Source organism: Juglans regia, chromosome 13 (assembly GCF_001411555.2).
Source record: "Juglans regia cultivar Chandler chromosome 13, Walnut 2.0, whole genome shotgun sequence".
In the NCBI taxonomy this organism is placed as follows: domain Eukaryota; kingdom Viridiplantae; phylum Streptophyta; class Magnoliopsida; order Fagales; family Juglandaceae; genus Juglans; species Juglans regia.
In genome coordinates, this window is record NC_049913.1 from 32,944,529 (window position 1) to 32,959,701 (window position 15,173).

At 39.1% G+C, this 15,173-nt stretch overlaps 1 protein-coding gene across 1 annotated transcript; it reads left to right on the forward strand.

The window, feature by feature from the left end:
• The first annotated feature begins 8,259 nt into the window (after positions 1-8,259).
• LOC108983774 lies at positions 8,260-9,442 on the forward strand. The gene is made up of 4 exons (XM_035684389.1): positions 8,260-8,334; positions 8,486-8,572; positions 8,771-8,847; positions 8,974-9,442. Exons 1-4 carry the CDS (start codon positions 8,260-8,262, stop codon positions 9,440-9,442), a joined length of 708 nt encoding a protein of 235 aa, XP_035540282.1.
• The last annotated feature ends 5,731 nt before the right edge of the window (positions 9,443-15,173 follow it).

Here is a 15,173-nt window from a genome sequence, read left to right on the forward strand (position 1 = left end):
TTTTCGTTACAAATATTAAAAATAAAATACAAGATTTGATAGAATGTAGTAAATAACAGTCAGATGATAACGTTATCCGCAAAAGTCGAACTCCGTACCTCCTCAGTCAAGGTATCAACCTTGTCGTTGAGGATAGTTACACGATGGGTGAGTTCTGCAACAGACACCGATATAGCCTCGAGTGATCGATCGATCTTATGATCGATATGCACAGTCAGCTGTGAGATGACCGCATCAACCCAAGCAGGCCGCACATCTCCTGCAGATGTACTCGGCGTATGCTGACTATTACTCTCGACATGACCTGGCTCAGGCTGCGTCGGAGGAACTAGATCCTCTACAGGGGGTGGCTGACGTCCCCTCACATGTTCAATGCTACATCGATGCATGGTCATGTCGAGGGGGCTCATCTGATCTTTGACCCGCTCCTCTGGCTGGGTCAGCACTCCCCGTGCAAGTAATAGTCGACTGATTAGGACACCGTATGGGAGATTATCTGTGGAGACGATACTCGCCTCGTAACGGATCCTCTCAAAGATGTGCAGTGGCAAATTTATACGATCTCCACGTGCCACTCGTATCAAAAATTGTGCCCGAAACAGACTAAATGTGGTTTTATGAGCCACGAGATCGACATTTGTTGCAACAATAAGGTGCAACATGCGGAAGAAATGCAGCAGATGGTTCTGGTTGAAGGCGTTCCTCCGCTCGATCTGCATGCGGTCCCTCCCGGTGAGGATATAGAAATCCTCGTCTCGATCATCATCCCGAGCCTAGACGCCAGTATCCTCAGCCTCTGACTGGCCTGCATCTCTGGTTGATGTTGGCTAAAATGGGTGGCCAGTAGATGATGTAGAAGTGCCTACATCCTCACGGGGTGTTGAGTGTGCAAATGTCTCAACTCCTCGACGAATCCTGAGGTGCTCCCCGATGACATCTGGTGATACCTCAATAGAAACACCGCGTACAATCACAGTGTGAGAGGATGCATCCTGAGGCATGTCACACATCCCCATATAGAATTCTTGAACCATTGAGGAGTATACCTTCCCCCTCAATGTGCAAATATTTCTCCAGCCTCTACTGAGGAAAACATCTCTCAGGTTCGTCTGCTGCTAACAGAGTTCGTTGAACTCATTAATCAAGACCTCTCGCTCTACCATAACAGTATGAGCTACGATACGGGCAGTGTCCGACGTGGCTCCTTCCCTCCCTCGTTTCCTAGTATGCAGTGGAAGAGCCATATCCTGAAAATAGAAAAGGAAAAAAAATTATTTACATTAATGCTTTTTTTTGTATTAATTTTAAGCTCCTCTGCATTAACGTTCGAACATTTTGTCTTTAACGTTCGAACGTTAATTTATAAGTTCGCACGTAAAATAATGTGAATAAATTTATTTTTGAACGTAAAACATATACGTTCGAATGTAAAACAGAGACGTTCGAACATAAGCAGTAAATAAATATTGGCTGACGTACGTTCAGACGTTTATGTTATACGTTCGAACGTATTTGTTTTATGTGTGAACATAAATATGAACATCCGAACATCGAAACATGAATAACGTAGAAAATCACTACGTTCGGACGTTATAATTAAACATCCGACCGTATGTGATTTACGTGTGAAAGTAAAATATTTATGTTCGAACGTATGTCGTTTAATAATATTTAAAAAGTAGTACGTCCTGACGTATACATTAAACGTTTAGACTGAAAATTGATGAATATGACATCCGAATGTAAGACAATGAACGTTCGAACGTAGAAGCCGTAACGGCTCTGTAATTTAAACGTCGTACGTTCGAACGTCTTGGTGAAACGCTCGAACGTTACGACGCAAAATGGCTGAGTCGACTCAGCCATTATTGAAATCTCAAAAATTTTTCTACAAGGTTCTAAATGCCGAAATGTCACCGTAGAAATGAAGTATACACTTCAAGAAACATTTCTAGGGTGACTATTCGGCCAATGGCTGGCCGTGGTGGCCGGAAAATGGAGTTGAAAATCCGGCGACCACTTATCCGATTTTAAACAAAACTCAATCAAAATCTCAATAAAATACATGTTATTTGAATAAAAGATGAATGCCTACCTTTTAGTGACGGTTGTGGCGGAGTTGACGGCGGCGGTGACGGAGGCGTGGCGGCGTGCAACGGAGTAGACGATGGATACGTTTTGGAAATGTAGTTTCGATGTTCGGTTTTGGCTGAAGTAGAGCGTCATATATTTGTGAACGGTATGCATCTGGGGTATACGCGATGGGTACTACATGGTGAGCCGTATGAAGGGTCAGCAGATGTATTGGTCGATCATCACAATTATTTGCGGGACATGGATGATGATTATGAGCATGATGAGATGGACGAGATGTTGGGTGACATTGGAGCTGGGATGTTTATGGATGAGGTTAACGACAATGCCTCAAGTGGTGGATCAGGGACTGATTGTGAAAATTTTCCTTCACTGTGGGAAGATGCAAAGCACGAGCTTTACCCAGGTTGTACAAAACATTCCAAAATGTTGTTTATTGTGCGGTTGCTTCAAATCATTGTGTGGGAAGTCGACGAAAGCAATAAATATGGTATTGGACTTATTTAACGAGGTGCTTCCCAAAGGGTCTGCATTGCCCAAGAACTTTTATAAAGCGAAACAATTGAGAAAGGGATTAGGATTTGAGTACAAGTCCATACATGCATGCATGAATGATTGTGTATTGTTCTGGAAGGAGAACGAGGAGAAACAAGCATGTCCTGTATGTGGAGAGTCGAGGTGGAAAGGTAAGAGAAACGTGCCGGTTAACGTGTTGCGGTATTTTCCCTTGAAACCTAGGTTGCAAAGACTATATATGTGTAAGAAAACAGCTCATGATATTAGGTGGCACGAGGAGAAAAGAGTTAGGAATGACGCATATATGAGGCATCCAGTTGATTCACTTGCATGGCAGTCTTTCGATAATCAGTATCCAGAGTTCAGGATAAAAGCTCAGAATGTGCGCCTGGGACTCACAACCGATGGATTCAACCCTTTTGGGAATATGAGTACAAGTTATAGCACTTGGCCTGTGGTATTGATGCCGTACAATCTTCCACCATGGAGGTGCATGAATGCGCCAAACTTTTTGTTAACTTTACTCATCCCTGGCCCTAGATCACCTAGGAATGATATTGACGTATTCATGTAGTCGTTGATTGAAGAGCTGAAAGAGTTATGGGAAACAGGCGTTAGAACTTATGATGCATCTAAGTCGACATCTTTTCAGATGCATGCTACGGTAATGTGGACCATAAATGATTTTCCGACGTATGGAAATCTTTCCGGCTGGAGTACCAAAGGGAAGTTAGCATGTCCGACGTGTAATAAAGAAACTGCTAGTGAATGGCTAAAATATTCTCAGAAGTTGTATTTCATGGGTCATCGACGTTATTTACCAGCAAATCATGCATGGAGAAGAGAATGTGCCAAGTTTGATGGGAGAGTAGAGGATAGGATTGCACCAAAAGAGTTGTCTGGAGAAGAGATAGTGGAACAACTGCAACATGTTAGAGCGAACAATTTTGGCAAAGGTCGGGGAAAGAACAAGAGAAAACGACGCGTAGCAGAATTAAATTGGACAAAGCGTAGTATTTTTTTTGACTTGCCGTATTGGTCGTCATGCAAGTTGCGACATAGTTTGGATGTAATGCACATAGAGAAGAATATTTGTGATAATATACTGGGTACATTGATGAGATCAAGGAGCACATTCGAAGTCGTGTGCTGGCGAGTTTACTTTTCAGTACATTTTTTTCACCTAAATTAATATATTATATTTTTGACCTGATTCCCTTGTTAGGATGAATTCGACCTCGACTTTGGCCGTAGCGAGGATTTGAGAACCGTGAATGAGTTGATGGCTACACTATTCCGACGTCACAAAAGACGATGTCATGACCACTTCAAGAAGTTTGAGACGTTGGAAGAGGCTGCGCAGTCTCCTGTTTAGCAGATGAAGTTAGATGATTGGAGAAAGTGTTGTGATCTTTTCGCATCTCCAGATTATCAGGTATTTTACATTTATATCTTTTAATTATTTACATTCATATTCGTTTTATATATTATATGTATACATATTACAATTAACATTTTTAATATATTTTGTAGCACTTGAGTTCTACAAATGCACAGAATAGATCCGCTCTAACTGTCCACCGTCATGCCGGTTCAAGGTCATTCCACCGTCTTGCTGAAAAAATGGTAATTAAAAAATTATAGAATTCATTTATTTTCCTAATATTCTTTCTGGTAAGTACTAACATTATCTTTTTAAAATTGCTAATATTGTCACTTTGTTAGAAATGTGATGATCCTGAAAACTTTTCCCTCATTCATGTCTATACTGCTGCTCACACTAATGAGCATAGTGAGTGGATGGATCCTATCGCTGTAGATAATTATGTAAGCAGTGTTAATTTTGTTAAATAAATCATTTATATAACATTTTAATACTTTATTTCTTATTTCTATTTCTTTTAATGCGTTACTAATTATTTACGATCATTACCTTTTCAATTGCAGACAAAAATGATGGAGATGCAATCGGCTTCTGAGGAATCCTTTACTAGTGACATAGACATATTCACGCAAGTGCTCGGGCAACAGTCTAGTATGGCAAGAGGTTTGGGATGATCTATCAAACATAAATGTTCATCCTCCTCAACCTCATCGGCTTCACAAATTAATAATCTTACGGCAGATTTAGAAGCTGCACGGCGTGAGAATGAGTATATGAGGTCGAGACAGCAAGAGTTAGAGTCTCCATTAGAATGACAGTCTCATTTAGAGACACGTTTGCAGGACCAACATAGAGACCAGGAGGAAAGAATACGCAGTGAAGTGCAAGAGCAAGTGCAACGGGAGATGATGGTGCAAATGGAGCGTGTTATGTCGTTGTAACAGAATCCCCGTGGGCGACGGAAAAAGAAGAAATAAATTTTATCAATATTTCTGACTAGTTTTAATATCTAATTTTGTGCTTTTATAAGACATTGTTACTTGTTAATTGGGTATGTAATATGATACAATTGGTATTATGTTTTTAAATTTTATGAAATTAGTATTTCTGATCTGTATGTTCGAATGTAAATAAAAATCGTTCGAACGTTGGTTCACACTCTAACAAACGTTCGAACGTAAATACAATTTGATCGTTCGAACGTCAAACTATACGTTCGAACGTCCTCACGCTAAAATGAACAAACCGTTCGAACGGTAAAGCGATTAACGTTCGAACAAAGAACTTGCATTCGAACGCTCCTTCGTTTACATTCGAAATAACGTCCGAACATTAAACGCGCTACGTTTGAATATTTACGTTTACGTTCGAACAAATATTCAAACGTTTATTGTAATTAACGTTCAGACGCATTAACATTCGAACGTAAATATGATACGTTCAAACGATAATCAATGAACGTCAAATTCTCTCATTCGAACGCCAATCGGTAGGGTTAAGTCTGAATGTAAATATGATTCGTTCGAACGATATTCAACGAATGTCAAATTCTCTCATTCGAACGCCAATCGGTCGGGTATAACGTCCGAACATTTGATTTTGCATCCGAACATGATTTTCTGTGACAGTTCATAACCGTCACAAAAACAGAAATATTCGAACGTTGTACCTAACGGAACACTTCCAACCGTCGCTAAAAATATTTTTTGTGACGGTTGAACAGTAAACCGTCACCAAATGTTTTCTGTGACACACTTTAGGTGACGGTCGTGGTGACGGTTTGAAACCATCACCAAATATGTTTAGTGATGGTTTGCCATTTTTTTGTGACAGTTTCCTCTGTCACAAAAGACACATTCTGTTGTAGTGAATATGCTCTTCCCTCGATTTCTCCGAACAGTTTTTTCTCCTTAATACAAAAGAAAATACTACTTTGACACATTATTTTGACAACTCATATATATATATATATATATATAGTTTTTTCCTTACTTATTAGTGAAGGAAGTAACTATTAGTGTATTGATATTTTTTGTTTATATTTTTTAAAAATGTTTTGAAATGATAAAAAAATATAAATTAAAAAATTAAAAAACATGAAAAGATGAATTAATGCTAGGCGGCGCCCAGCGATCAATGTTGGCAGCAGTCTAGCACTGCTCTAATACAAATTAGCTCTTTTTGTTGATTACATGCTTCCTTAAGCATATCCATTTTCTTATTAGACAATACCAAAATATCTTCATATATACTAAAGGCTTTCTTTCGTTTTACCCTCTCAATTTTCCTTCATATTGGCCTCTCCAATTCTCCATTGTTATCGTGTGAGACATCGTCCCCGTCAACTTTATTTATCAAATCAGGAGTACAAGGGGTACGAGAAGAAGATGATGACACGTTTCCTTGTCCTTGTGAATCCATTCCTAACAAAAAGCCAGCAATGTGGAAATACATGTATGAGTCAATCAATTCCAGGGTCTGGCACTTGAAAAGTTTTATTGACAATCATTGGGCAGGGAAGAACAAGGAAAGATGTGAAAATGAGATGGTGAAGAACAGTTAACCAGGACATACAAAATGCCAGTTTCAAGAAAATGCTGCAAAAATAAAGGGGGAAAAAAGATGGTGCAGATCAATGTCTCCCTGCAGAAGTAGTACAAATTAAGATGTTCTGGAATCTTAAACAGAGGAATGAAACACAAACAACCCAACAAATAGAGTTGCTATCAAAGGAAGGTTTAAACAAGATGGCATGACAGATACAGTGCCAAATTGGGAAGGACATACAAAAAAGGAATTAAATGAAAAACATACGTGTTGAATACATACGCACATGCCAACAAAAGATTATGCTTCAACTGCATAACAAATACATAGAAAAGATTAAAATATGTAATGCAATTGTAGTATAGTTAGCCCACAAAAAATAATTGTTAGGAGTTTTTTTTTCTAAACACTATAGACTTTAGCAAGAAAATACATGTAGATGACATTCATTTACATACAATAACTAGGTTAATCTATATCACATTCACCCATGACCTTACCAATATAAATCTCACCAAAAATCGTTAAAAGTTAAAGCTGTAATCTAAAACTGCTACAGCACCAGCACCTTCAATTGAAACTCAATAAAAATGAGTTGCCCCCACTTGGATAGTGAAAGTGTTTCTTCTAATCTTATCTCATCATTACAACTTTCCTTAATTTTCACACAAAATATAATAAACAAATTAACTTTTTCAAATCCAAAAACAATAATAATATTAAAAAATAATATTCTAATAATATTTTATTTAACTTTCAACTTTCATCTTAACTCATCTCATCTTAACTCACTATTCAAACGACACTTTTCCCCTTTTTGCGAGTAATATTCAAACTAATTCTTGAAATCAAGGAAATAACTGTAAAACTAAGATTAGTCAAGACTGCAGTGTTTGTTTCTGCTAAAAAAATAGCCTCTTTTTCAGTGAACTCGAACACTGTAAGGCTGATGCTAGTACTCCCAAAAACATTCAGTCTATACTGGAAAAATGTGTTTGCTCGGGTCAGAAAATTAATAAAGAGAAAACTGCTATGGTTTTTTCAAGAAATGTGAAAGAGGACAGTCAAATGGAGCTTTTGAGTTTGTGGGGTGTTAGCTCTTTTCAGCAGTATGAAAAGTACCTAGGCTTGCCTAACTTGGTAGGTAGGTCAAAATCGAGGGCTTTTGCTGAGATTAAGAATAGAGTGTGGAGTAAATTACAGAGTTGGAAGGAACGTTTGCTTTCATAGGGGGGAAGAGAAGTGCTTATTAAGCTGTTGCTTTATCCATACCCACATATGCTATGAGATGTTTTAAAATACCCACTGATTTATGCAAAGATTTGGAGAGGATGATAGCAAGATTCTGGTGGGGGCAGAAAAATAATGAGAAAAAATAGCATTGGATGAGTTGGAACCATATGTGTCAGTCTAAGTTTAGAGGAGGAATGGCCTTCAAACATTTAAAGTTTTTTAATATGGCTTTATTGGCTAAGCAAGGATGGAGGATTTTACAAACTGAGGATACCCTATTACACAGAATTTTTAAAGGAAGATACTTTCCAAGAGGGAATTGTTTTGAGTCTAAGCTAGGACCAAGTCCCTCTTATGCATGGAGAGAGATATGGGAAGCCAAAAAATGGTTGCTAAAGGGTTGCAAATGGAGAGTAGGGACAGAGGAAAACATTAACATTTGGAGGGATGCATGGATTCCTGGCCATAAGCCTTTGGTGTAGGAAATGGTATTAAGGGAAGGTACTCATTTGGAAGCGATAGTGGACACTCTCATTGATCAAGAGACCAAAGGGTGGAAGGTGGATCATATTCGAGCTCTCTTTAATCCAATAGTGGCTACTGATATCCTAAAAATAAGGCTTTCATCAAACCAATACGAGGATAAATGGATACGGATACGAGAAAAAAATGACAATTTCAATGTTAATGGATACGAATAAATGGATACAGATACAAGATCAAAGCAACAACAGTCTTGGGGAAAGCTCGAGCATTACAGATCAGAAGAAAATGTGGAAAATGCTTTGGGAGATGCAGGTCCCAAGGAGAATTAAGACTTTTGCATGGAGAGTTTGTAGAGATATATCACCAACACTTAGTAACTTGTGAAAGAAGAGAGTAGAGGTGGAAGATCGATGTTGCTTCTGCAAGGCAGTCCCAGAAGATGTTCATCATGCCTTAGTTTCTTTTCCTTCATTCAGAGACTTATGGAAGAATTATGTGCCTGTTATGCAGCATCTGACTTCAGATATGGACTTTTTGGATGTGATTACATTTGTTCTAGATAGAGGAACCAATTCAGACTTCACTATGTTTTTTCTAATAACTTGGGGATTGTGTTTCAGATGTAATAAGATGCAAATGGAAAAAAATTTGATTCAACCAAGTCAGGTTATAAACCATGCTTTGTCTTTGCATAAATCTTTTAATGATCTTAGGAGCTCCTCAACTCAAATTGCTAAAAGAATGTGCTACTGGGAACCTCCTCCAAGGGGTTTTCTCAAGTTGAATGTTGATGGAGCCATGTTTTTAAATTTGAGAAAAGCTGGTGTGGGTGTGGTAGTTCGAGACAACAAAGGAAAACTGGTGATGGCTGCAAGCAAGATGGGAAATGAGGTTGACGATCCAACTACCATTGAGTTGATGGCTTTACTACGAGGATTACAGCTTTGTGTCCATTTGGGCTTTTCAAAAATTGTTGTTGAAAGTGATTGTATGTTGATGGTTCAAGAGTTGAAAGATGATCAAGATTCATTCTCAACAAATGTTAATCTTATTAAGGAAGCAAAGAGTTTGCTACAGCATTTTCAGGAGGTTGAAATCCAACATGTACATTGCATGGGGAATGAGGTAGCACATAGATTAGCTTGTTATTCTTGGAATGTTGATAATATTTCCATGTGGTAGGAAAATTTTCCTACTTTTGTTGATCATTCCTCTTTGGATTGATCAAAACAATTTGTATTGAAGTTTATGAATGCATGAGTGTTTGGTTATCAAAAAAGAACACTGTAATTACAATGGGTCTGCCGCTTGCCACAAACAATTAGCAAAAATGACTTCCAGTACATTGACTCTCCAATGAGGCACGGATATGTATGTGTAAAACCCATACATTTAGCAAAATTGATTGAACTGTAGAATTTAGTGCCCGTGGAACATTGACACAACTGACCATCTGTTTCATGAGATTAAAAGAAGAAAAGAATACTTTGTGTTCTAAAAGGAAAGCACACAATCGAATGCAAACAGACACAAATTTGGCCTAAAGAAGCCCCATATAATTCATCTCATTCAAAAATTCGGCTAAAGAAACCCCAAAAAATCCCTCTCCAGGTCCCATATGGTTATTTTCAGTTCCAAAAATGACAAGATGGAGTGGAAGAGAAATTACCTGATGGCTGTTGGAGTCGGAGGAGAGAAAGATGGAATGAAGGGACAAAAATAATATAGAAGCTGCAAAGGTACATCAGCCTGATCTGTTGTTGAATATAATAACATGAAAAAATCAATTAGGGTTGCTACAGTTTCAAAGGTTGAAATTCATCTTCAATTTGAAGAGCTAGATGTAGGAAGCTTTTATAGTTGTTTTGCCAAAGCTTTTTTTTCTTTTAATCTTAAAGGAGACCGTTTACAGAGCTTCACGCGAATGATGTAATTGCACCTCCCAACAATTTTTGAAAAAAATAGATCATAATCATAACTCTCACCAGTTTGCAATCTCGATCTCGCATAGATCAAAATTGCACCTCCAAACTTGTATCTAATTTTACGTATCTCACTCGCGTAGCATGAATTGGTCCACATAAAATTAATAATCTTACAAATTGATGTAATTTGATAGTTCGATGGATTGTAAAATTATAGTTTTTACTGTAAAGTAGATTTGACGAATCATATGAAACCACATCAATTTATAAAATTATTTTTATGTAAAGATGGAGAAAACTGATATTGAGAAAACTGATATGCAAAGATGGAGAAGAGGTGTTTGAGAATATGCTCAAACAGAGTCAGACAATAGTTTCGAATTCTCCTTGTATTTTCTATCTCACTTACAATGGTTACTACAGTAGCCTTTTTATAATAGTTTCAAATAACAACTTTCGATTCCTTCACCATTTATGTAATGACAGTTGTCCCTATGGAGAGTACAGTTTGTTACAACATACTATCCCTCTGACATCTTGGTTGTGTTGTGCGCATAGGTCTGTTGTGTGAGACTACAGTGAGTGAGGGGCACATCTTGGCTGTGCGCATAGGTCTGCTGCAGTGAGTGAGGGGCAATGCTCAGTACTGCAACAGACAGGGAAGAAGGAGATGCCTTAATACCCTCCCGTGATTCAAGCGGCACATTGGCAAGTGTGAGGCTTGATCATAATTGTAGAAATATGATGGTAGAGAGAGGCTTAGTCAGTATGTTAGCAAGTTGATCTTTGTTGGACAGAAATGAGACTTGAAGTGTCTTGGCTACAACCCGTTCACGGAAAAAGTGAAAATCGAGCTCCACATGTTTGGTACGAGCATGAAGTATAGGATTGACTGACAAGTAGGTTGCTCCTATGTTATCACACCACAAAGTAGGAGAATCAGAAATAAAAATGCCAAGTTATTTCAGTAAAGACTGAATCCAAATAACCTCGCATGTTGTGTTGGCTACAGACTTATACTCAGCTTCAGTGGAGGATCGAGCAATGGTAGCTTGCTTCTTTGACCCCCAAGAAACCAGATTAGCACCAAGGTATACACAAAATTCCCCAATGGATTTTCGATCATCTGGGCATCCAGCCCAGTCAGCATCAGAGAAAGCAAAAAGTTTAGAAGAAGAAAATTGAGACAAAAATAATCCTAAATGCTGAGTATTTTTAAGATAACACAAGATTCTTTTCATAGCCTGCAAGTACTGGCAGACCTTCTTTACAGCAAAAGATAGATCAGGACGAGTAAAGGCTAAGTACTGAAGGCTTCCTACAACACTTTGATAAAGTTAGGGATCTTCAAAAGCGGATCCATCAACAGCCGATAATTTCATAGAAGTGGACATGGGAGTGGACACAACTTTACATTTGTGAATGTTTGATCGAGACAATAGATAAGCTATATATTTGGACTATGAAAGAAAGAGACCAGAAGAGACCCTAGTAACTTCGACACCCAAAAAATAATGCAACAGACCCAAGTATTTAACAGAGAAATAAGTGCTCAGTGATGCAATAAAGTCTTAAATAAGCTTTGAATTAGACCCAGTAACAATTACGTCATCCACATTGACTAAAATGTAAATGCAATCAAAGTTAGTATGCAATATAAACAAGGAATTATTTGAAAGAGATGCATGAAAACCTAAATGAAGTAATTTCTCAGTGATTTTAGCAAACCAGGCCTAAGGGGCCAATTTTAAACCATAGAGAGACTTTTTTAACTTACAGACATGTGTAGGATGATCAAGGTTGATGAAACCCAACGGTTGTTCCTTGAAGATAGCCTCCTCAAGATCCCTATGTAAGATGGCGTTCTGCACATCCAATTGATGAAGTGGCCATTTGGAAGTGATTGCAAGAGCAAGAAGGACACGGATGGTTACCGGTTTGACTACGGGGCTAAAATTTTAGGAAAAATTGACCCTTAGCTGCTAATGAAAACCCTTGGCAACGAGCCGTGCTTTACGGCATTCTAAGGTTCCATCAGCGTGCCTTTTGGTCTTCAATACCCATTTGGAACCTAACACATTAAGGTCAGAGGTAAAAGGAACCAAATCCCATGTTTTATTTTGAAGTAAGGCATGAAACTCGATCAGCATAGCAGATTTCCACTCTGAGTATTTTGAGGCTTTGGAAAACAAAGATGGTTCTTCAGGAGTAGGAGATTGTATAGTTGCCGTGAGGGACAAAGAGGGCCGGGGGGAGGCTAGAGAATGGTACCATCTGTGCGTTCTTTGGGACAGTGTATGAGGGCTCGAGAACAGATCATGGGGTGAGGAGGAGGTGGTATGGTAGACTGAAGAGAAGTAGAGGTATGTTGAGTGTTTAGAGAAGAGGAAGAATCTTAGGGATGGATATGGTTTGGGGGAGACGAGTTGGTGGCTGGAGATAGGATAAAACTAGAGTTTGAAGTGGAAGGTGAAGTGTTTAATGATGATTATGGACTCTGGGCTAAAGAGATGGATGATGGAGAAGAGAGGCCCATGGATTGAGATGGAGAAAGGAGATCTAAATGAGGTGGAGTCACGTGAATGGGTATGAAGGGCTGAACGATTTTCCTTGAAGAATTAGGGGCCGAAGTGTTTGGATTGGTCTAAGCAGCAAAGGCAAATAAAGTTTCATTAAAAACAACGTCTCGTGATGTGTATGTTCGGCCAGAAGGATTGTGGAGACAAAAATAACCCTTGTGATATGGGCTATAGCCCATGAAGACACATTTTGGATCTAAAATCAAGTTTGTGATGGTTAAAAGGCCTTAAATTGGGCCAAACAAAAGATCCAAAAACCCGAAGAAAAAGATAGTCCGGGAGATGGCCCATTAAGACTTCGTACGGAGATTTATTGTTTAAAAGAGGAGTGATCATTCGATTAATTAAAAAGGTGGCCATTTGATATGCTTCGGCCCAAAATTTTTGTGACATGTATGCATGAGAGAGCAAAGAGAGTCTTGTCTCTACAAGGTGACGGTGACATCTCTCAATACTTCCATTTTGTTGATGAGAATATGGGCATGTAATGCAATGAATAATGCCTCGAGATTGAAAAATGGGCCGCAGAGAACGAAACTCTCCTCCCCAATCCGTTTGAATGGATATGACTTTTTTTGAAAAAGCATTACTCACATATTGTAGAAAGGCATGAATGATAGAAGACACATTAGACTTGGATTGCATTAGAAAAAACCAAACATATTTCGAATGATCATCCAAAATACACAAATAAAAAGGACATGAGTTACTAGTTAAAATTGGGGCAGGGCCCCATACATCTGCAAAAATTAAATTAAAAAGCTTAGGGGATCTGGTCGGATTGATAGGATGAGGAAGCGCATGGGCTTTTGCTGTTGTGCAATTTGGACAGAAGGATGGTCCACGAGTGGATGTGGTAGGAAGCTTGAACCGTTGAAGAGTAAGGTTGGTGACACGGATTGAAGGATGACCCCCAGCCTCTCGTGCCACTTATTTGCTGAAGTACAAGAACCTAAAAGAGCTTCCGGAGAAGAAGAAGGTGATGGTTGAGGTGTAGTGGTGGTGGAGTGCAGAACATAAAGCCCATTTTCAACGAGTCCTTTGAGTAGAACCGCCTAGGTAGCTGAATCCTTCAGAACAAAAAAATGATCAAGAAATTCAAAATACACATGATTATCAACGCAAAACTACCGACCTGAAAGTAAGTTCCTAGAAATTGAAGGGACATGAAGAAGATTATGGAGAAGGAATTTGCCAGTGGAGGAACTTAGTTGAGCAGATCCAGTGTGCTAGATGGGTAAGGTGGAGCCATCCCCGATGCTCACTTGGTCGGAGCCTTGGCATGATGTGGAATCCAGATTCAGAGATGCTAAGTTTGCAGTGAAGTGGTGGGTTGCAGCAGAGTCAGGGAACCAGTTGGACGCCGAGACATGAGGGGGTAGTGCTGTGAAGTTTTCTGCGAGGGAAGAGGGTGCAGAGGCCTGATATGCATGGTCAAATTTATAATAGCATGTAAGGGTTGTGTGCCCTACTTTGTTGCAGACTTGGCAATGAGGACGCGTATTAGGTCGATTTTGAAAGTAATTAGAGGAAGTAGCAGAGTTGCGACCACCACGAAATGGAGAGTTGGGGCCTCGATTCAAAGACTGAGTACCTGGAGAAAATTTTGAAGTGGTAACATTAGCTGAAAATTGAGGACCCGAAAGCAAGGCCTTAGTCTGATGAGCCAGATGAGATTCGTGATTAAGCAAGAAATTGTAAATTTGGTGGGTGAGGTTTGGACGAGTGGTTTGGGAAGTAACAGACACTCATATTCTGTCCCAATGCTAGCGAGTAAATAAACTGAGAATTCTTGATTAGTAAGAGTATGGCCTGCAGCACCTGAAGAGGAGAAAAGAGATTTAGCTTTATTGTAGTAGTCGGTAATGGATTCTAATCCGTTACGTAGAGTTGCAAGTTGGTATTGTGTATGAAACACATGGGCATTAGATTTGGCTGAGAACAAGTTTTGAAGGGTAGTCAAGACTTCATGGGACGTGCTACAGTCTAGAACCTGGGCAAGGACCGAGTCTGAAAGGGAAGAGTTGAGAATGGAGATGAGCAACTAGTCTTGTAAGACCCACTTGTTGTGCTCAGGATTTGGGTTTCCATCAATAAAGGCTGTGGGAGAGGCAATGGAACCATCAACATATCCGTATAGTTAATGACCTTTCAAGAAGGGAACAATTTGTGCTTTCTAGAGCAAGAAATTTTCAATGGTAAGTTTAATATTTACAAACCGTGTGGCAAAGGAGATGAGTAAGGGTGGGTGGGACTTTTTTTCTGGTGTTGCCATGGATTCATAGAAGACACTAGTCACGGGCTCTAGAGACCATATTGAGAAAACTGATATGCAAAGATGGAGAATAGGTGTTTGAGAATATGCTCAAACAGAGTCAGACAATAGTTTCAAATTCTCCTCGTATTTTC